This window comes from Pseudonaja textilis, chromosome 7 (assembly GCF_049901715.1).
Source record: "Pseudonaja textilis isolate UNSWEBS1 chromosome 7, rPseTex1.2, whole genome shotgun sequence".
Classification (NCBI taxonomy): domain Eukaryota; kingdom Metazoa; phylum Chordata; class Lepidosauria; order Squamata; family Elapidae; genus Pseudonaja; species Pseudonaja textilis.
Window position 1 is genome coordinate 57,724,670 of NC_141996.1, and position 23,718 is coordinate 57,748,387.

General features: G+C 39.3%; 1 protein-coding gene across 6 annotated transcripts in view; it reads left to right on the forward strand.

Annotated features, from left to right (window-relative positions):
• MED14 (mediator complex subunit 14) overlaps positions 1–23,718 on the forward strand; it is a 105,721-nt gene that overhangs the window by 14,890 nt on the left and 67,113 nt on the right. For all 6 annotated transcript variants that reach the window (XM_026713682.2, XM_087937748.1, XM_087937749.1 and 3 more), the window contains exons 5-11: positions 339–468; positions 1,179–1,307; positions 1,592–1,699; positions 3,461–3,593; positions 5,101–5,251; positions 5,772–5,883; positions 8,237–8,362. In XM_026713682.2, coding sequence (XP_026569467.1) covers positions 339–468; positions 1,179–1,307; positions 1,592–1,699; positions 3,461–3,593; positions 5,101–5,251; positions 5,772–5,883; positions 8,237–8,362 — 889 coding nt within the window. The remainder of the gene's footprint in view (positions 1–338; positions 469–1,178; positions 1,308–1,591; positions 1,700–3,460; positions 3,594–5,100; positions 5,252–5,771; positions 5,884–8,236; positions 8,363–23,718) is intronic.

A 23,718-nucleotide genomic window follows, 5' to 3' on the forward strand; every position in this document is an offset into this window, starting at 1 on the left:
TGATTGTGATTAGTTAATTTCTAATTAAATGATTCAGTTTTATGATATGATGTACTTTGTACTAAGATGGGTTTACAGTTCTGTAAACTCTCAGGCTCAGTATATCCTAATTTCTGTATTTACTGGGTCTAATAACAGTTCACTGAATTTCTCTTGTTCATTTCAAAATTGCATGAAATTGTGAATATTTTAGCTAAGCCTATAATTAAACTCATGGCTAATAGTAGCCTATAATATGAATGCCAAGGTTTGTCCTTGAAGTTTTATCATATGTGTTTTCTAATGAAATGCAGAATAAGTTAAATTGATATGGTTTTAAATTCACTTATCTGCAACAGGATAAAATAATTCCTCCTGATCCAATAACAAAAATTGAGAAACAAACAACCTTGCATCAGTTAAATCAGATTCTCCGGCACCGACTAGTAACCACAGATCTTCCACCACAGCTGGCTAATCTTACAGTAGGTAAGAACTGAAGTTACTTATTTATGGCTATACAGGACAATCTCTGAAAAATGCGAAGGTTCAGGAGAATGAACCATGACTAATTTGTTTCTTTCTGAGTTGATTGATTGCTGACTGATGAGTTTTATGAAAATAAAAAATAGACAAATTGGATATAATAAATAATGCTTGAGGATGAATGGCCTTTGTAGTCTTGGAAAAGTAGCAATATATTCATCTAGCAGAATCTGTTTACTGCCTCTGCAGGCTTCTGGATCCAAACTTGGTCTAACTTGACCAAGTAGTGGGTGTGGATATGTGTCTTAAGTATTGACTATAATCTTGGAGAACAACATTATTCCACTCTTAATTATTAGGACCTTTGCTTTGGTTAACTTTCCTTTTAATTTCAAAACAAGTTGGAAGTGGGTTAAAGGGAAGCAATATCTATAGTGGTAAGGAAATTAAAAGGGAACAAAATTAGATAGAAGTTAGATAAAGAAAGACGGGAACTCAACAGGAAAACAAGATCTATTTAGACATTATGAAAGAATTACATTGTCCCCAGCCTGCAGTATGATGTTGGCAATCACCTATACCTCTTCCCCAATCTTGCTTTTTAGCAGCCTCTTCTGTTAACCTTTCTCAATTTAGAGAAAACTGTTCTTGGGACTTTTTAATCTTTTTTTTCTTTTTATCTTGTTATTTACTTTATTGAATTTTGTTTTTAGCTAATGGTCGTGTAAAGTTTCGTGTGGAAGGTGAATTTGAGGCCACCTTAACTGTGATGGGAGATGATCCTGATGTCCCATGGCGTCTTCTTAAATTGGAAATTCTGGTTGAAGATAAAGAAACTGGAGGTAATGCCAGAAGACATTTCCTGATCAAAAGCTTATTTCTGAACATTTGTCCTTCATTAATTTTTCAATAAAAATAAAATTTGATGATTCCACAATCATCTCAAATGCTTCTGTCTCTGAAAGTTCACTCTTAGTTTTCTTGAAGGGTGTGCTGTATTAGTAGCCACTTTTCAAACACTAATGAAATTGTTTTATATTCCTATAAAATATAGGACTTAAACCAACGTTTTAAGTAGTATAAGGTCATATTTTAAGAATATTTATCTTTTTTATTTTAATGATAGATGGCCGTGCCTTGGTTCATAGTATGCAGATCAATTTCATCCATCAGTTGGTCCAGTCCCGGCTGTTTGCTGATGAGAAACCCCTGCAGGACATGTACAGCTGCCTACGTATCCTTTCAAGAGACTTGTTCCAAATTGATATGGATCCTGAAATATTTTTAGTGGAAGAATATACTTTAAACACACAATTTAATGTTAAACAAAGAAAAAAGGTGTCCATTAAAACAAAATGTCCATTCAGCCCAAAAGGGATTTCAAATATTTTATTTTGTCATTCATAAAATGGGAATGCAATTTTATATGTGTGTAAACTGAATGACCAGACGTGCTTAATATGTAGGCAGATTTTACCAATTGCACCTGAATCCACTACATCAAGATCTGTAAAATGGAGGGATTTGTCTATTATTTTGTAGTGAAAAATTGTATTGGTTAAGAACAGGTAGTAAAATTAAATGAAAAAAGAGCAATTCAGATATTTTAATGTACAATGTCTTTATATGAAAGTTAAAGACATGAAAACCACAGAATTATGGTTCAGTAAAAAGAAAATATATTTCTGTGAAAGTACAACTTTCTTTCTAGTTATTCATTTGTTTAGACTCCATAAATATTGAGGTTTCCACATGGGCAAAGACCTGCAAAAATCAAGATAATCTGAAAAGGATGTTTATTTCACAGAGTTTTAGTTATATTTGGGATTCTCAAAATATTTTAAACCAGTTATTATGAAGCATATTCCTCCATGTAGATTTTTAATATTCTATAACATTCTTCTTAATAACAACTTTCTATTCTGCTGATCAAAAATAGTATAATGGTTTAGAACAGGGGTTGCCAACCTTTTGGATCTCAGGGACCACCAAACTCATAATTTTAAATCCCAGGGACCACTAATATGAATTCAAATTTCTTAACAACCAGTTCTGTGGGTGTGGCCTAATTTGTGGGTGTGGCTTGGTGGTCATGTGACTGGCTGGGCATGGCTTCTATGTAAATATAAAAAATTATGAAAATATTGAATTTTTTATTAAAGAAGAGCAACTTTTATCTAAAATCAGGCAAAGCAGGCAGGCAGATGGAGTTGCTCATTAGAGATCTATGATTCTGCAATCGGCTATCTGGGTCTGTCACATAAAATTTACTTGCAAGCAAACCCATAAAATTTGCTATCAAGCAAACTCACAAAATTAACTCACAACACACCATGTATGTAAATATTAATTTTTTTATTAAAAAAGAGCAACTTTTACCCCAAATCAGGCAAAGCAGGCAGGCAGATTGAGTTGCTCACAGAATCACGGATTCACTTAGAGATCTCTGATTCTGCCATCAGCTACCTGCACTGAATAACAGAACCTTCATTCCTAAGGAAGGGAGGTTTGGCTGTGCTTAAAAGCCTAGCCAAAGATCTAAAGATTAGCTAGAAAGTAAGAAATCCAACAATTACCTGCTTTCTAGCTAATCTAAATCTCCTGGCACAGCAGAACAGCTGATGGTTGGAAAAAGAAAAAAGAAAAATAGCAACTTAGCAGGCAAGTTTGCCAGGTAAGGAGTGAGTGGGCGGGGAGGATTCCCATGGGCCATATGGGCAGTGCAGCCTTGTGTTCCCGCGCAGCCTGGATTAATTGCTTTGGGTGGTGCTCTGGGGGTGACATTTCTCTGTGGACCACCAAAATTTTCTCACGGACCATCAACGCTGCCCATCGGTTGGCAACCACTGGTTTAGAAGGGATAGCAAGTTTTAGCTATAATGTAAGGTTGAATTTTTTAGCAAATTTGTAGCAATGCATTTTATTTATGCATTTTTACTTTGATAATATTCTCTCTTAAGAAGCTCAAAATATTTACTTAATCAGACCACTTTAGATTCCTTCTGCCTATCCCTGCAGTTGGAAGTTTTACATTCACAGACTCTAATGCTGATCCGAGAACGCTGGGGTGACCTTGTACAAGTGGAACGCTACCATGCAGGCAAATGCCTGTCCCTCTCTGTTTGGAAGTAAATAAAATCACTATTATCTGTAGATATTCTTAGAATCAATGCATACACAATTCTCCTTATAATTATTATTTGTTAAGCAATTTGTATCTTTCCATGTAACAATATTATATTGTTGGAAACAAATATAATGAAAACTCAAGAACTCTTGTATTACGATAATTTGATATATAGTATGTAGTTTGTAATTTAGGTTGTATGGACTTCAAGGGAAGTACACTGTTTCTTAAATAAGTTATATACAATTGATTTCTGGAATGAAGACAAATAGTTAACAAAATGAGAGCAAATATCCTGACCTGAAATTAATATATTAAGTTATATTAATGAGGATACTTTAGAGTCACAACTTCTAAAACAGATGCTAGGGTAGTTACAATAGTCAAGTTCTCTTCCATAGGCAAAGATTTCACAGTACAGTATTATTGCTTTTGGAAATGCATGCCCTAGAAAATCTAGACTATATAATTAAATAAATATAAAAAATATAAAAAATAAAAGCTAGATTATATAATTAAATAGGCACACATTTGAAATCTACAAAATCTTCCTAATCTTTGCAGTTGGTGCAATTTTATGAGTCAAATTTCTTGTCATTGAGGTCTTTGTGTGTGTGTATGTGTGTATGTATGTATGTATGTATATATATTCAGTGTAGATCAAAGTGAGAAGTTGCAACTATCTGTATTGGTGAAATGGAAATGCAGTTTCTGTTTCTGTGCATTTATTTAATGGTTGGCTTTTATTTAAGAAGTTAGGACCACTAATCACAGCTACTTGAATATATAAATGTGAATATTTAATAGTATTATATACAATGAGAAGTTGTCTTTAGAGATATATGAATATGGTATGGTATTTCCAGGGCAGCATACATATCTGAAATTTAAAAAAGACATTAATGTTTTCCATTATATTTGTTCTTCGTGTTTTGTGTTGAATGTAAAATATTGGTATTGGCTTCGTCCCTTGTTTAGGGCTTAGAGGACAGATAACATTTTTTTAAAACCCATGTAGCCAGCTCATGATCTGAGATTAATCTTGGAGTTCAGGCTGCTTGTTCACTTGCCAGTAAGAATACATGAGAGTTTTAGGCCACAAACCTAAACAGTAATAAACAGTAACACACAGTCATAGGTCTTTAAATGACTTTTACAACTTATTTGACTCAAACCATTCCTTTAATCAATGCTTTTGTGATATTGATCCCTGAGGTAGTTAAATGAGCCTTATATACAGTTACAGTGGGTCTATTAGTGGAAAGCAATGAGCAAAAGTGAACAGCAAAGCTGAACATGGTATATTAAGCACAATTGTCAAGAATTTGAAACAACAAAGAATTTTTAAGGTTGTGATTGTGTGCCTCTTAGAAAAGTTTGAAAGCGTTTCTTGAACTTTATACAGAAAACAGTTACATTCTTGTTTAATATAGAAATAATATTTTTACTAATTGATCTGAATGTTCTACAAAAATAGATTTTTATTTAACATAGTATTTCTTTATTAGCCAACAAATTGTTGGGAGAAAAACTGGAACAGCATCTCTTCATAAAGTTACCATTAAGATTGATGAGAATGATGTATCAAAGCCTTTGCAAATTTTTCATGAACCTCCCCTGCCAGCATGTGATTCTAAACTAATTGAGAGAGCTATGAAGGTAAATCTCTTCAGTTTAAGTTGTCTCAGTTTAAAAATATCTTTTTTAACCCATATGTTTATTGTTAAAATATTGGGATATAAAGAAAATAGAAAAAAGTAAATATTGAAATACAAAAAAGGTGTTACAAACCCCGCCCCCCCTTTAAAGGCTTTTAAATGGTGGCAATTTAGAAATGTAAAATTATTTTGCAAAATGATTTGCAGGACTGGAAACATTTATACATTGTAAAATTTATAGTATGAAATATAAACATTTATATAAAATATATAAAAAGAGTTCTGACATGGACAGATACTCTTGTTCCATTACCTGCACTGTATCAGTAATTAAATTAAAAAAAAACTTGCTTGATTTAAGCTAAGATTTTAAAAGACATTTACAATGGACCTGCTACTTAATTTAGATGAAACTAAATCATAATACCAGTGCTTGAACTGCTGCACAATAGTCCCTTATAACTGCAAACTTTTCAGAAAGTTTTGTTTTTTAATAACTGATTTTACTTTGATTTTTGTAGATAGACCATTTGTCAGTAGAGAAGCTTCTAATAGACAGTGTCCATGCAAGAGCACACCAGAAACTCCAGGAATTGAAGGCCATTCTTAAGAACTACAACACCAGTGACAATTGTATGTGGCTGTATCTCTATAATCCTTTCTTATCTTACTTCAAGATAAAAGACTAGATCCTGAAGTAAATGAAATTACTCTGCCAATTTGCTTCTGGCTCAAATGATAATACAGTAATCATAATAACCATAATAATTTTAATTATTTAATTAAATTATTTTAATTAAAAATAATTTTAAAATGTCTGAAAGCTTTTTTTTTTTTTGGCAACCTTTGCCTTGAATAATAGAGAAGCAATTAAAGAATTTTAAAATTGGGATTTTGATATTTTAACAAATTGTCGGCATTTTAATGAGAAAAATGAAATGATATGAATATTGTTTAGTATTTTTATGCTAGAGGTTATTTCTTATATCTTTTTGAATTGGTTTTGAATTCTTTACAAATTTTTATCACCTAACACACATTTTCAGGGTTTAAAATATTTTTAGCTATTGTTATATTTATTTTAATGTGCTTATTCATGAAGGGCATACATTAAATTATTGTACTAAAAGTTACCTAAATCTGATTTTGGGTGATCCCTTCAGGCTCATACATCCAAGTCCTTTCCATTTAGGCAAGTTTGCTAACCTTTTCAGAGGTGTTTTGGGATGGATTATAGAGAATAAGAGAGATTACTTTATTATTATTACTCATGTAATGCTTTTTTTCTTTAAAATGAAGTATTTTGATTAAAATCTATTACTGGAATCAGGGTTTGTGCTTACTTGTTTCATACAACAAGCTGAGTTTCTTCTATGCTCCCTCCTGCATCTAGTTATCTAGATGGTTTGGGTCACTAATATTCATTTATGGACCTATAACATATAGCTTAAACTGTTTTAATCATTTAATCTATGTTAATGAACAAAAATATTCCAGAAGGATTGAATGAAAAATAATGCCTCAGATATAATAAATAACTAGATGGCAACATTGATGCACTAGAAGCTTCTTTATTATCTTATATTTCACTTCAATTGAGGGAATTTGCTGTGGAAGAAGATTGTGTTACTGATTATGAAATTGTAGCCTACGATGAAAACTTGTTTCTTGAAAATACTTTAAGCAGCACACCAGATTGAATTTCTAATTGCCAAAGAACTTGCTGCAGTTGAAATTCACTGTGGAATTCATGTTGCTTATGGTAAAGTTTGTGTTGAAATGTATATTGTACATTGCTGGGCCAAAACATGTAAGGATGCTGATGCAGTAAGAACTGGCTTATGTGATCAAGACTAAAGTTGATGACCTGTAATACAGTAACAACTTTCATGTGAGAACAGTTGGGGAAATGATTAACAGTTGGGTGATCTTAAAAGATAAATTGCTGTCAAGCTTGGCATTTCATAGGACTGTTTATGCAAGGTGGGTTCCTCACATGCCAATGGCAAAGGTGAAAATTTCTAGAGTTGATATTTGCCAGCACTACTTGTTACACTACAAAAATGAAGGTGAGTAATTTTTTTTCATAGTATTGGGATGGATAGTGAAGCATGGGGTCATCGTTATGATGCAGAAATGAACTGTTATTCCCTGGAATATCATTACAAGACTTTGCCTGGGTGGGTGGGATTCAATTTTCTAGCTTTGGCAGCAAAATTCATGGTTGTACGTTGGGGATGAAGTTTGTGTTAGTCACATGATTCCTTTGAATCTGATATCACTATTCAGTGGTACATTGTAATACTCAAAACTTTGAAACAATGATTCAGCAGACTTCAGAAGCAAAGAAGGAAATTATGCGCAATAGAATAGGCATTACAGCTATCAAGCCACCGAAGAGTCAACTTCAAAGTTGAATCTCATCATCTTACTCCCTCTTCCATACAGTTCATAATTGGTATCATGAAATTACTACTTTTTCCGAACGTGAAAGTATACCTTTGCAGCTATATCTGACTCAGATGACAAAGAAGAGGAGTGTCAGGACATGATTGAATAGAGAAGATGTAAAGTTCTTTCATGATGGGTTTAAGAAGCTTGCCAATCTTTGGCAGAAGTATATAGCAAATGGTTGCAATTATATGGAGAAGTAAATATCGGTAACATTTTAAGGATTGTTTTTAAGATTTGTTTATTAAAATACCCTCACTTAGACTAAAGTTATGGATGGAGGCATTATTTTCCATTCAATTTTTATATGTAGAAACAGTAAAAGAAATGTTGGTAGCAAAATAACATTCTTTGAAAATACAATTTTATTGATGCTCTAAATTGAATGTAATTTTACTAAAATAGTTCTATTGAAACAGGATTTGTTTTGATTATTTTCTTGTGATTGAAGCTTGAAGATGTCCAAAGTTGCATTTAATCTAGAAATTTCTATAGTCAAAGTTCCATCTCATCTCATGAATTCTCAATTCTTTAGCTTTTATAGAAACAGCTCTCCCCACACTTGTTATTCCTATTCTGGAGCCTTGCGGGCGATCTGAATGCTTACACATATTTGTAGACCTTCATTCTGGGATGTTTCAGTTAATGCTTTATGGAATTGGTAAGTTAACAAGAGCTCTCTCCTCATTTAAAATTCACTTCTAATGATTATATTACAACTTGCAGAATTCAACTGTTTTTCTTTGGACTGGAAATTAAAAGTAAAGGTTTTTATCATAAAATTTGCCAGTGTATTAAAAAAAGTATTCTGGTGTAAAATATAGATCTATATTTTATAGATCTATATAGGTCACTTTGTCAGTTAGCATATAGTAACTTGCAACACAATGCAGTGAAAATTGAAAAAAAATATTTGTCAGAGAAAATAAGGATTATTGGTACTAAAAGGAATGGGGAAATTCTGTTTAACAAATGAAATGGCTTGATCATTATCATAGTTTGGCATAATACACAAAGCTTTTCCTCCTAATAATATTTAAAATAATTTTCTTAAAAGTTACATCTCAAAATAAAAAACATAAAACTTATGAATACAGTTCAAACAAATTTATCTGTAAAAGTCTAAATAATACAAATTAGCAACTAGCATGAAATCTTTATACAGATCTGTCTCTGTCATCCACCCACCCACCTACCTACCTACCTATTTTATACATAGCCCATCTCACTTTTGAAATGGCTCCAAATAGATTAAAAATATATTCTCCACTACAACGATTGGAGAATCCATAGCTGGGTTGACACATGCCATTCTGCCTGGAGACGTGAGTCCATAATTTTAGCCACACCCCTTGTCAACTGTCACTTTCCCAGTTCACAACTCGGTCTTGCCTGAGGAGGTTGTGGCTTGATTGGCTCCTCAATCTCCAGACAGAAGTGTGGATTCTTCAATTCGTTCATTCTGTGCTGTCAGGTTAGCTTTTGCAGCGCTTTAAAATGCTGCCAAAGCTTTTTTTCCTTTTTTGTTGTTCCTTAGAGTTCCTGTAGCTTTCCTTCCTTTAAGCTGCTTTCTCTCAGGAGGGCGCTGCTTTGTTAATGAGCTGCTAATGAGCTGTTTTCTCACCTTTTAAAAGTTTTTTTCTTTTTTCGGCTTAGCGGCTTTAACGATTTTTGCGGTTTGTCTTTTTAGCACCGCTTATGTTAAGGAGACTAATCTGGAAGCTTCCTTTGGCTTGGCCATCCTCTGCTGTCAGTTTTGCCTTTTTCCTGACAGCTTCGGACTTAGAGCTACAGGGACAGTGTGCTGGCTTGCTGCCACAGCCCAGCCTTCTTTAGCCCCATTTAGCAGCAGTCAACGAAGGGGCTAAAGTGCTGTCAAGAGAATCAGTTTCTGACGGCCAACAGCATGGCTGGGCAGGAAGCCTCTTCTTCTTCACCTCCCAGCAAAAGAGCCAGTTCCAGAAGAGGCAAATCAGCCAGCCAGGAGGCTGTTGGAAAACTCAAGGCGAAAGCCCTTCACTCCAGAAAACCTTCCAGAGCTGAAGAAAAAGATGCAGACAGGAGAATGAGAGCTCTGGAGAAACAAATTTCCAGAGAACAGCAGGAAAGTATGCCAGCTGTTTCCTTGCCTGAAGCAGTTCCCCCCTCCCCCACAGCCAGTTTGCAGACTAGTGTTGCAGTTCCTATGAGCTGGTTACCAGAGGGTGATAGGGAACATTTTTCTATATTTTCAACAAAAAGTTTGATTCAAATTGAGCAGTTTCCCTTAGACTGTAGGGCAACTGTAGGCCCTGATCCCCAGTTTAGGCAGAGATCTTTAGCCTCTGAAGCTAACTTTACTCCAACTTTGGCAGGTCTCCCCCAGCTGAGAGGCATGAGCCCGGACTATCTGAGGAACTTAAGGTCCTCATTTCACGTGCTATCTCCCAAGGTGTGGCCAATACCCTGCAGGGCTGCTTCTGTCTCTTCTGAGACACATTCCCAGCAACCTCACCATTATTTGTATGCTAGAGAGGCTGAGCAACCACATAGGTCTGCATCCCCAGTCACTTGTTCAGGGATAGAGCCTCTGTATTAGGGGAGGTGGAGTTGAGTCAAGGTTTCTCTGATGATGAGCTTGAGATGGTTCTTGATGTGCCTCCTTTTACTGGACTCTTCCGTCCAGCACTGTTCAGGTCCCTCCTTCATAAAGCCAAGGCCACTGCCCAAATTGGGATCTTTTTATCCACACCTGTGGAACCTTCGGGTCCTCAAGTGTTAGACAAGGCTGAGTTCTCTGAACCAGTCATTTCACAGGAGAACATCCCCTGTCCCAGGTTTTTTCTTGAGGCTGTTCAAAGGCAGTGGAGCCAGCCTGCGACTTTTCCCAAACTAGGCAGTAATGATAGGAGGCACTTTAATATGGCTCCTTCCTTGTCAGATACCTTGGAGTTACCCTCAGTGGATGATCCTCTGGCCTTTCCTGTTTCCCCTCAGAGGTCTCTGGGGACATTGCTGAGGCCTTAAAGGCCGAGGATAGAAAGGCGGAATTGAATTTCCAACGTACACACTTGGCCAATGCTTGGGCGCTTAAGGCAGCCACAGCCGCCACCTTTTTTTGTAAGGACCTTCTTACTCTCATTTAAGGAGTTACAGGCGAGAGTTTCCCCAGAGGAGACACGCATTCACCAGGACATTAACAAACTGGTGGCAGTAGCTGAGTTTTCAGCTGATTCCTCATTGCATGCTGCCTGTTTCTCCTCTAGGGCTCTCGCCTCTAACAATACCTCCCGTAGGCTCTTGTGGCTTCACCAATGGCAGGCAGATGCAAAGACCAAATGGAGGTTGGCTTCTGCTCCCTACATGGGTTCGAGACTCTTCGGAGAGGCCTTGAACCCATTTCTAACGGAGAACAAGGACAGGCATAAAGTCTTGTCCTCTGTTACTAGGAGAGGTGATAGGCAGGCTTCGCCTTATGGGGTCGGCCTTCCTTTTGCCAATCAGACAGTGTTGCTAATTCCTTCTCCAGAAACACCACCAAGAGAGCTCTCATGGACAAGATGATCCAACACCTCCTGGAGATCCAGGCCATTGAGCTAGTCCCAGAAGATCAACGGGGGCACGGATTCTACTCGATTGTCTTCCTCGTTCTGAAGGCCTTGGGGGGATGGAGAGCAATTCTGGATCTCAAAAGGTTAAAGGTCCACTTGATGTACAAGAGGTTCAAGATGCACTCTCTGCAGTCAATCTTGGACGGCATCAGAGAGGGTGACCTCCTGTCATCGATCGATTTGATGGAGGCTTATCTCCACATCCCCATCCATCCCCGGCACCTACAGTACCTCAGGTTCTGTTACTCGGATCTTCACTTCCAGTACAGAGCTCTACTGTTCGGTTTAGCCTCAGCTCCCAGGTCATTCACAAAGATCCTGGCGGCACTGCGACGCACCTCAGGTTTATCCCTGTGCGTCTCTAGTGCTACCTGGACAATATTCTCATCCAATCGTCCTCATTGCAGCTTGCCCAGCAGGATCGAGAGACTACAATCTGTGTTCTTCAGGAACACGGATTCTCCATAAACTTTCAGAAAAGTCTCCTGGTTCCAACCACTTGACTGCTCCTTTTAGGAGCAGTGATAGGCACCAGGTTGTGCAAGGTCTATTTTTCCCAGGAGTGACAGGACAGCATCAAGTCCTTGGTCACTCAAATCAGGACGGAATGCTTGGTTCCATTGTTAGTTCTCCCTCAACTCCTGAGAAAGATGGTCTCTTGCATAGCCATTGTTCCAGGGGCCAGATCGCACCCAAGGACTCTGCAATGGTCTCTCCTACAATTCCAGAGGAAAGGGAGCAGCAATTCCAGAGCCAAGGTCAGGGTCCCCATTAGAGACTCTCAGGTCCCTCAGGTGGTGGATGTCCCCAGCAATAGTCAGGGGAACACTATTCAAGGAGCCCAGCCATCTGACCTTCACCGAAGATGCCAGCCTTTTTGGATGGGGGGCCCATCTCCAACAGCATTTGGCTCAAGGACAATGGTCTCAGGCAGACCTGAACAACAACATCAACTGGCTGGAGCTCCAAGCCATCCACCTTGCCCTTCGTCACTTCAAAGCCATGGTAGAGGGACAACACCTATTGATTTTGACAGACAATGTGGCTGCAAAGCGCATATTAACCGCCAGGGGGGCACCCATTCGATGTCTCTCATGTGCGAGGTGGACCAATTATTTCTCTGGGCAGAGACTCACCTGAGTTCCATCAAGGCAGAACACGTCTCGGGGTTGGCAAATGTGCAGGCAGACTTTCTCAGCCAGAGCATGGTGGACCACTCGAGTGGCGACTGCACCCGAACATCTTCCAGGAACTCTGTCAGAGGTTCGGCTGTCCAGTCTTGGATTTATTTGCCACCTCGACGAACTCACAACTGCCCAGATACTTCACGAAATTTCCAACCCCGGGTGCAGAGGGGGTCAACGCCCTCCGCTGTCCTTGGCCCAGGGACTTGTATGCCTTCCCTCTTCTTCCCATCATACAGGGAGTAATCCAGAAACTTCTCGTGGAGCAGGCGGAGCTCTTGCTGATGTCACCCCATTGGTCCAGACAGCCATGGTTTGCAGACTTGTCAGGCTCTCAGTATCCCAGACTTGGAGAATCCCTCAAGACAGGATCTCTCAGTCAGGGTGTCTTGGTCCATCCGGAGCCTCAGTGGCTCCAACTGACCACCTGGCACTTGAGAGGTGGCTCTTGACAAGGGACAACTTCTCAAGAAGGGTGATTCAGTCGATACAGGCTTCCAGGAGGTGTTCCACCAACAGAATTTACAATTCTACTTGGAAGGCACTCTATAGTTGGTGTGTTAAGTCAGGTCTGGATCCCACAGCAGTCTCCATCCCTCAGATTCTGGACTTCTTGCAAGAGGGTCTGGATAAAGGGTTAGCCCCAATACTATCCTAAGACAAGTAGCAGCCTTCTTCAGTATTGACTTATGGGGATTTAGACTCCATAGCGCACCATCCTATCATGCGCTTCTTTTTTAGGGGGGCGGCTAATTTAAAGCCACGTGTTGTTCACAGGTATCCAACCTGGGACTTAGCTAAGGTTTTACATGCCCTTACCTTACCACCCTTCGAACCTCTCAGGTCTACAAGTCTGCGGTTTTCGTCCTTTAAAGTCACCCTTTTAGTCACCATCACATCAGCCAGGCAAATTTCAGAACTAGCTGCACTCTCTGTAAGAGAGGAACTCTGCACCTTCCACGCAGACAGGGTGGTTCTACGTCTGGACTCCTCCTTCGTCCCTATGATCAACTCCTGGTTCCACCGGGCCCAGGAAATAGTGTTGCCCAATTTCTGTCCAGCTTCTTCACATCCGCTGGAATGGAGGTGGCACACTCTGGATGGGCCTTACGCAGGTACATAAGACAGACTTTGCCTCACCGAAAATCCAAATCGCTGTTTGTCTCATTTCAACCTTCCTCTCTGGGTTCAAAGGTCACTTCATTGACCATAGGCCTTGGATAAGGCCATGTATTGCAAAGGCCTATGAGACACAGTCAATTCCAGCCTCCAGATGATTGACTGCTCACTCGACTCGAAGTGCTGCCAGCACAGCTGCATGAGCGACACAGGCTTCAATCGAGGAAATCTGTAGGACAGCGACATGGTCCTCACCATCTCTCTTTCTACGCCACTATAAGTTGGACACCTTTGCCTCTGCTGAGGCTGTCTTTGGGAGGAGGGTACTTCAGCGAATACATGAAGCTGGGGGGACTCAGGACCACAATCCCCGCCCATAGGTACACCAGGCTTTGGTATGTCCTAGCTATGGATTCTCCAATCATCATACTGGAGAAAGAGCGTTGTCTTACCTGAATGCTTCTTCGCATCACGACGATGGAGAATCCATTCCCTTCCTAGGAGGCAGTCCTTCATCCAGCATAGTAACACCGGAGGAGCCAGCACCACCAATGAGTCCTTCAGATGCCGCGCCTTTGTTGTGAACTGGGAAAGTGACAGTTGACAAGGGGTGTGGCTAAAATTATGGACTCGGTCTCCAGGCAGAATGGCATGTGTCAACCCAGCTATGGATTCTCCATCATCATGATGAGAAGAAGCGTTCAGGTAAGACAATGCTCTGTTCATACAAAAGACAAAATTTAAAGGCAGAATTAAAAAGACACAGTTAGAAGGACAAGTTAAAAAGATGGAGGGAATGCCCACAAGTCATCTGTTACACCAATGATTGCATATTCTTGGTTAAGAGACATGTCTTAACACTTTTCCAGAAAAATAGAAGGGTGGAGTATTGTCTCACCTCAGGCAGAAAAATTACTACAACTTAAACAAGAAACTGAATCTTGGTTATTTGGAAGTATATTGCCTGGTCTTTCCTGTCTCCAAAAAAATAATCATTCAAAACATGAAATATGCCAGTTCTTAACAATTCAACTTTTAGAACTTAGCAGGCACACAAATTTCCAGGATCGCACAATCATCATTTTTTTTATATAGTCCTCAACTTACAATGTAATGGAGCTTGGGATTTCCATCAAGAACAAGCTGATTGTCAACTTCTAATTGAACCTGGCCTCAGCCATCTTTCTGTTCCTCAGTTGCCGCACAGAGGGGAAAGTGGGGGTAAGGAGGTTGGAATGTATTACTAGACACAACAAAGAGCTATCTCATGAAAACCAAGGTCATCTCTACCGGCAACAGATAAGGTTGGGGAAGAAGTGCCTGAAGAGTCCGTCAATTAACCTAATTGGCCAACATGACCTGTGACACTGGGGGATGAGATTTTTCCCTAGTTTAATTATACTTTAACCATGGGAAAGGTTTAGATTTGGTTTTCCATTGAAGCTGTGCCGATATGACCTTTGAGAAGGAGCCAAGTCTCAGAGTTCTGATTTCTTTGAGTTCATTAGTCAGAGCCTTGACATTAAACCAAAATCTCATAAACCTGTCCTGGGGTCTTGATCCCTGACCGCCCTTCCGACAACACCAGAGGGGTGGAAAAGTCTCAGGGAAATTCAGAAAGGGAGAACACAGGGGAAGTCACAACTACACCTAGCTCTGCTCTGGCCGGGGTCACGTTGCATGCAAGTCGCTCTGGTGAGAAGCCCCTCTCACTGGCAGCCAGACCGAAGGTCCATGTGGAAAAGACTGAGAAGCCAGCAATGTGGGAGGAAGCCATAGCCACTGAGGACCTTTACCAAGTGCCAGGCGCAAGTGTGTCAAAGGGCGTTGAAGTGGAATTTCCCTTGAGGTTCCCTCAGTTGCTGGTCACATTCTCGAGTTGGGAAGCAAAGAGGACCGTTGAGTGAGATGAACACAGGAATGGAAGTACCTGACCGCCCTTCACAGCCCATTGGTAGAACTGCTGAAGGAGAGGTTCAACTATATGGAGATCCAAGGAGTGGAACCAATCTGCCGAATGGATCATCTGTGGTGACAGCAGCTTGGCCAGCTCAGCCGCTGCTCATCTGCCGGGGCCAGAGCCCAACACTGGTGGCATGAGCGGCCAGCCCACCTCCCCAACCAGCCAGGGCAGCAAGTCCAAGCCAAAGGCAGAACTCCCAAGGTAGCAACCTGCAGCAGGTTCGGTGGGGCAAGCTCAGCCTCCTGGATGGTACGGGTATCCACTGTGGCCTTACTATCTAGGGCCAGGCTATTCCCCTGGCCCTTGGGCAGTCCTTCCTCCACTGCCAGCAGATCTGCCACCCATGAACGTCACATTTGACAGAGACCCAGAGAAATTGGGGTTCTTCCTCAACCAGGTGTGGACCCACCTGGACTGCTATGCCCCAGCCTACCAATCAGACGTGGCGATGGTGAATGCCGTGACCGTCAACCCCTAGAGGGGGAAGCTGAAGAATGGGTGATGAAACTCCATGATGCGCCAGAGTTGGGGAACGTCAAAGCCTTCATGGTGGGGCTGAGAACCAGTTTTGAGGATGAGTCCCAAGCCTTGTAAGCAGAAGCCAAAATCTGAGATCTAAAGCAGAAGGGCCGACTGGTGAAGGAATATATGCGGGAATTCTGGCATGCCGAGAGATTAGCCAGGCCAACTATTGGTCTACTACTTTAAGGAAGGCCTGGACTGAGAATTACTACAGGTCTGCATTTGCCAAAGGGTCCCTGAGCGTATTCATGACTGGTACTGGATGGCGATAGCAATGGACCTTGAGCTCAAGCATTGCAAGAAGCACAGCATACCTGAACTGAAGCACAAGAGAATCACCAGTTCAGTTGCTGACCTGTTGCCACTCTGCCCACTGACTAGCCCGAACCCCTGTCAAGTGATTCAGATTGACCAGCAGAGTCATCGAGCTGCTGAGTGCCTTGCACCAACACCCCAGCCAAAAGTGACCCTGGCTGCATCGTCTACGCCGAAAAAGTTGCTGTGGAAGGGTCGGGAGAAGTCGAGCTTGGTGCTCCAAGCCATCAAGGTCTCTCCCCCCTTTCAAGTGAGGCAGGAGGAACTCTGACCAACAATCTGCCCCCTATGACAGTGACAATGAGGGGGAAAACAACCTGAATGGTAAGTGAAGCCATCGGCCCCTTAGCCATCCTGCAAAAATCATGGTGCCAAAGTCAGGAATCCAGGGAGAGGTGGACACCCTAATAGAGTCAGGCTGCACTAGGTACATAATTATCCTACCAATAGTGCTGAAGCTAGGGATCAGAGCGAGGAGACTGCTCCGAGTCCTGAGGTTCGAGCAAGTCGATGGATCACTGATAGGAGGTTCCCCCGCAACACAGTTCACTGAGCTGGTGCGGCTAGAGATGGGCTAACATTGGGAGATCATCTGATTCATAATAGTCCCAAAGATGACAGAAACAGTGATTCTGGGACTTTCCTGACTAGACAAGTGCGGCCTGACAATCTGATGGGAAGGGGGAGAGAAAAATGAGGCTAGGAAGAGGCCCTCCCCTTACTCAAGGCAGCCAGAAGGGAGGAGCTGTCAAGCACTAGGCAGAAATTGAAGAAATGAGCTCCTTAAAGCCATTTCTGAACAACCACCAGGAACCCAGCTAATCCCCAAAGAATTGTGAGACCTAGTGGAGGTGTTCAGCGAGAAAGAATATGACATACTACCTCCTATCATCCCATCGACTGTGCAATTGAGATCCTACCAGGTACAAAGCTCCTTAAACCAAAAATGCACTCAATGTTCCCAAAGGAAATTAAGGAGCTAAGGGAGTACAGCAATAAAAACCTAGTCAGTGGCTTCATCCAGCTGGCAAAATTCTGGGTGGCTGCTTCCATGCTATTCAAAGAGGAAAAAGACAGGACAATGAGACTGCATGGATTTTAGAGGGATAAATGGTGTGTTTGTGGGAAACATGGACCCCTCAACCTAATGAAAGGCATGCTGGCCGATCTAGCAAAGAAGGAAGATCTTCGCCAAGCTAGACCTGAGAGAGGCATACTACAGGGTGAGGATCAAAGAGGGGGATGAGTGGAAGACTGCTTTTAACTTCCCACTAGGCAGTTTCCAATTCAAAGTAATGCCATTCGGACTCCAAGGGGCCCCTGCGATCTTCATGCATCTCATAAATGAAGTGCTGCATGAGCACCTGTACAGGGGGGTTGTCTCAAAGGGCTATTTGTGGAGAAACTGTTCCTAAAGCACTCAAACTCCAAGGAGCCATTCATAATTCGGGCAGAAGCCAGTGATGTAGCCAGAGTCCTCCTCTGGAATAATGAGGAGAACCTCCAACCATGCACCTACACCTCCAGAAAACTCAACAACACTAAACAAAGGTGGGCTATGTGGACAAAGAGGCTTTTGTGGTCCATTGGACACTATTAACTTGGCACTTCTTAGAAGGGACCCAAGTGCTCTCGTGGAATATGGACTGGTCACAAAAATCTGAAGGCTCTTAGGACCCCTTGGAAACTCTCCCAAACAAGTTCCCAAACAAAATTCTGAATTCTAGATTGTAGAAGTGGAGGTTACAGTATTTAGTAAAGGCTTTCAGAAGCCACTTGGGTGAAGTGTCAAAACGTAAGAGCAGACAGGCTGATCAGAAAATTCCCTGAGAAAATTCACCAGAAGCCAAAAGGTCAGCCGGATGGTGGCAGGGGTGGATAAGGAAAAACTAATGTCTGCATTTATTTTCCACATACTCCTCATTAACTAGGGGTGAGAGCGGCTGTCTTCTAATTGAACCTGGCCTCAGCCATCTTTCTGTTTCTCAGCTGCCACAAAGAGGGGAAAAGGGGGAAAGGAGATTGGAATGCATTACTAGACACAACAAAGCGCTTTCTCATGAAAACCAGGGTTATCTCTACTGGCAACAGATAAAGTTGGGGAAGGAGTGCCTGAAGAGCCCAATTGGCCAAGGTGACCTGTGACATTTAGGGATGGGGTTATTTCCTAGTTTAATTATACTTTAACGGTGGGAAAGATTTAGATTTGGTTTTCCATTGAAGCTGTGTCGATATGATATACTTGTTAAAGGAGACCTTTGAGAAGGAGCCAAGTCTCAGAGTTCTGATTTACTTGAGTTCTTTAGTTGGAGTCTTGACACTAATTTTATGATTTTTGGGGTGGTGGTTAAATGCAGTGGTCATAAAATGAATCCATTGTCCACAATAGCTATTCTTTGCCAGAAGCTGGAAGTAAAAACCCATTTCAAGCAAAAAATGTTCTAAATCACGGTTACATGACTGCAGGATACTACATATAGTCGTAAATGCAGGCCAGTTGCAGAGAGCCCAAAATACAATCACATAACCTTGGGGAGGGGGGCAGTAACTAGAACTTCGAATCTAGGTTATGTGTCTTTTTACTTGACCAGTTGCTACGGTAACCCTAAATTTAAGGGCTATTGCCATTTTGTAATACAGTACAGGATACCTAAATTCTCTTACAAATTTGTATATTCTTTAAAAATGGTTGATATTGTTATAATGTTAATTTAGCCTCTATAAAAGCATTCAAAGTTACTGGAGCCTCAGTGGTTAGTAAAGCATCTGAATCTTACAGGTCCCCATTCACAGAATAACTTCATTAGCTAAGTGGTGGCTTAGACAAATTATTGTAACTAACTGGGTTCTTAAGTCCTATTTTATAAAATTATTGAAGGAGAAAGATGGAAGGTTGAAGAACAGGGAATACTGTGTCTGCACAGCAATCAGTGAGAAGTCCTTGCAGTTACTAAGGTTTTGAAATACTAGACCATCAATTCTTAGCAAAATAATTATTTCTTCCCATGGAGTGTTTTAAAATCTCTTAGTAGATTTTATGGTTGGTGCACATTTTTTTATAAACTTTATTAATCTTTTATAACTTTAAAAAAAATAAAGAGCACAAATATCTTAACTTCAACAGTTTGTGGCATTCGTCTTATACTACTATTTTGTGGGTTATTTACAAATATATATAATGTATGTGAATGTAAACATCAGTTTATATGTTGCTTATCATTAATTTTTTCATCATCCATTTATCTGTCTTTGCTTAATGCAGTCATACCATTTTCCCAAGTCGTATAATGCTCGGTCTCCTCTTTCTCTTGTAACATCAGAGTTAATTTATCCATCTCATCACAAGTCATTATTTTTTGAATAATCAATTCATCTGGCAGTATACATGTATGTTTCCAGCACTGGGCATAAGCAATTCTGGCTACAGTTAGAATATGTAATACTATATATTTTATATTTCTCCCAAAATTCTTTTTGAATATCCCCAATAAAAATAATTCCAGTTCTAGTTCTATTGGCTCATTAATAATCTCTTGCAACCATTGTTTAATTTTTAACCAATATTTTTGGGTCTCCAGGCAGCACATGTGATAGAATGTACCTTTTTTCTTTTTGCACTTCCAACATGCCGGATTCATGTTGGGATACATCTTCGCTAATCTCGAAGGGGGCAGATACCATCTGTAAAACATCTTGTAAGCATTCTCTTTATAAGCAGCTGATTTCGTTAATTTATAATTTCAATTCCACATGCTTTCCCATTGTCAAATTTATGTTATGACCAATATTTTGGGCCCAGGCTTTCATGATCCTTTAACAATCTCTTCTTCCAATTCTATCTCCAACAGATACTTATAAATTTTTGAAAATTTTTTTTTGTCTGGGCCTATTAAGATTTTATCTAACTGTTGTGGTTTCAAATATATTCCAAAATCTTTTATGTCTTTTTTGTATCTATTTTGTAACTGAAGAAATGCCCACCAGTCAATATGTATCTTTGTCTTTGGAGGTCTTGCATTGATTTCAAATTTCCTTCTGCATCTAATACATCTTTATATTTTGTCATCTTACCTAAATCTAGATTATTTGGGTGAATCATGGCTTCCATCGTAGATAGCCAGATTGGGATCTTCATATAATGTCTATTTTCAATTTTGGTTCAATTTTGTAATAGAGAGTCCCTAATTAAATGCCTATGTAAATACTGTTGCTTTTTAGTTCCTGTTTCCTACAAAAAGGCATGCTATCCTCTTTGCAGGTCATGATCTTCCAAGTTTAATATTCTTTTATTGGTTAAATTAATCCATTCTTTTGTCCAGATTAATGCTGCCACCCTGTACTATAATTCCCAATTTGGAAGCCCAAATCCTCCACTGCTTTTTATATCTTGTAGTGATTTTATCTTTATTCTGGGTTTTTTACCTAACCAAATAAATTTCACCATAATTTTATTGAGTTCATTAAAAAAAAATCTCTAGTCTGATAGGGATTGTTTGGAATAAATATAAAAATTTCAGTAAAATAGACATTTTTATGGCTGCTATTCTTCCCAGTAATGATAATTGCAATTTGGCCCATAGTTCTAAATCTTTTTTTGTTTGTTGTAGTAATTTGTTGTAATTATTCTCCTTTATTGTTTTGCATTGTGCAGTCAGCCATATACCTAAATATTTAATTTTCTTTATTGTTTGTAGTCCCATAGCCCTTTCTAATTCTATTTTTTGTAATTCTGTTACATTTTTGGCTAAAAGTTTCATTTTCTGTCTATTAATTTTCAGACCTGCCACTTATCCATATCTTTCTAGTTTGCTAATTATCTCCTTCCCTGTCTCTATCGGATCTTCAATAAAAAACACCATATCATCCGCGAAAGCTTGCAATTTGTATTCTTCCTTTCTAACTCTTGGTCCTTTTATTCCAGGATTTTGCCTAATTTGTCTTAATAGGGTCTCAAGTGACAATATAAAAAGCAGAGGAGAAAAAGGACAGCCTCGTCTAACTCCTTTTCTTATTTCTAAGCCCTGGAAATTTCCACCATTAACTATAATATTTGCCTTTTGGGTAGAGTATATTGTTGTTATTATGTTCTCAAATTTAGTTCCTAGGTTCATATTGTAAATTTGTTGTGTCCTAAATTGCTAGTTCAAGTTGTCAAATGCTTTCTGAGCATCCAAAACGACAAGGGATACTTGTTTCTCTGGGTGGGCATCATAATATTCCAAAATATCCATTACTACCCTTACGTTGTTCCTAATTTGTCTATTTGGTAAAAATCCATTTTGGTCTGAATGAATATATTCATTCAGGAATCTCTCCAATCTATTCGCTATTATAGTAGTAAATATTTTATAATCGGCATTCAGTAGAGATATTGGTCTATAATTTTGGATTAGTCTGATATCTGTGCGCTCCTTCGGGATCAGCGAAATAAGTGCATCCCTCCATGACTCTGGCAACCTGGCTTCTATCAAAACCTCATTATATATATCTAACATCAGTGGCCCTAGTTGTTCTTCCATCACCTTATAGAATTCCCCTGGGAGACCATCTGGTCCTGGTGTTTTATTACTTTTCTGGTTCCTAATTGTCTGATTCAATTCTACTATGGTTATATCTTTGGTTAAGTTTTCCTTCAGATCTGCTATTAATGGGCCTCCTTCCTCTCTCAGATATTCTCTTATCTGTTCTTCATCTACCTCCTCTTTTTTATACAAATTTGCAAAGTATTGATGTACAGTCTTTTTCTTTCTTTCTATTGTGCGATAGTGTTTCTATTGTTCAACCTGTAGTTGATAAATTGTTCTTTTTATTCTCTCTTAAGCCTATAGGAGAGCCATCTTCCCAGTTTATTTGCTTATTCAAAGAATGTTTAACTGTCTTTAAATTTTTCACCATTTCTTCCTGCTCTACTGAATTAAGTCTATGTTTAGTTAAAGTCAATTGTTCTTTTAATTTGATATTTTGTGGTTGAATCTCTAATTTTTTAATTGTTTCCTGCAGATTATTTTGTTGAGCCCATCTTTCCTTGTTCTTTTTTGCTGTATAGGATATTATGATCCCACAGGTAAATGCCTTCATAGTGTCCCAGAAGTCCTGTGTTGATGTACGTTGTCTATTATTTTTCTTAAAGAATAATGTTAATTCTTCTCTAAGTTTCTGGACAAATTATATATCTTTTAGTATTTGGTTATTTAATGTCCACCTTTGTCTTGTTTTTTTCCTACCTCTCCAACTTGTTTTGAGTGGATTGTGGTCTGCCCAGGAATTTGGTAATATTTCTATATCCTCCACTTCTCCTCCTATTTCTTCGCCCACCCAGACCATATCGATGCATGACCACGATTGATGTGGATTGGAGTAGAAAGTGAATTGTCTTTTTTCTGGATTCAAATTTCTCCCGACATCTATCAAATTAAATTCTGTAATCATTTAAAGACATGATTTTGGTAACTCTCTTCTTTTTTTCCCTTGTTTCTTTTCGCCCCTATAATCTATTTTGTGGTCTGCTATTGCATTATAGTCTCCTATGATACAAATATTTCTTTGTTCTAATTCAATAATTTTCTTATGCAATATTTTATAAAATTCATGTTGATTTTCATAAGGTGCATAGATTACTAATAATAATACTGGTTTGAGGGCTATCCATACTTCCATCATCAAAATTCTTCCAAAATTCTTCCAACTTCCATGAAAATTCTTCCATGCAAAAATTACAATCGTTTTTGTTTCCTCTTTGATGTATACAGCTATTCCTTTCTTTTTGTTTAAATCCACTGGAGCAGTATATAATTTCCCTACGTTGGGACATTCTAAATGGTTTTCATCTACTTTTTGGATATGTGTCTCTTGTAGGTTGGTGCACATTTGAGGATCTCACAAAGTAGAATGGAAAAAAATGGAAGGTCAATTATAGTGGATATTGGATAGAGTCCATTGAATTGGATTAGAGTCAGATTTAGTCTTGCTTATTATTTTTTCTGACATTAATGAGAATTAAAGTAGATATAATTGATTTTCCATGTGTCAGTTTGAAGCATAATAATATCTAATTCTAGACTTCTGACAATAGATGGCTTGGGACCAAATTACCTGAGGGATTTCTTTATGTCCATCTTGATCTAGAAAAATAGGCATGCTGCAGATCTTATCAGCCAAACAGTTCACTGTCAAGAGATTGGAAGACGGTCTTTTTCCGCAGTGGCCCCTGTTCTACTAAACATCCTCCCTTTGGAGATCAGAACACCAATCCTGTTAGCCTTTGTAAGGCCCTAAAAATCTGGCTGTGTTCCCAAGCCTGGGATGCTGAATTGCATCAAGGGTC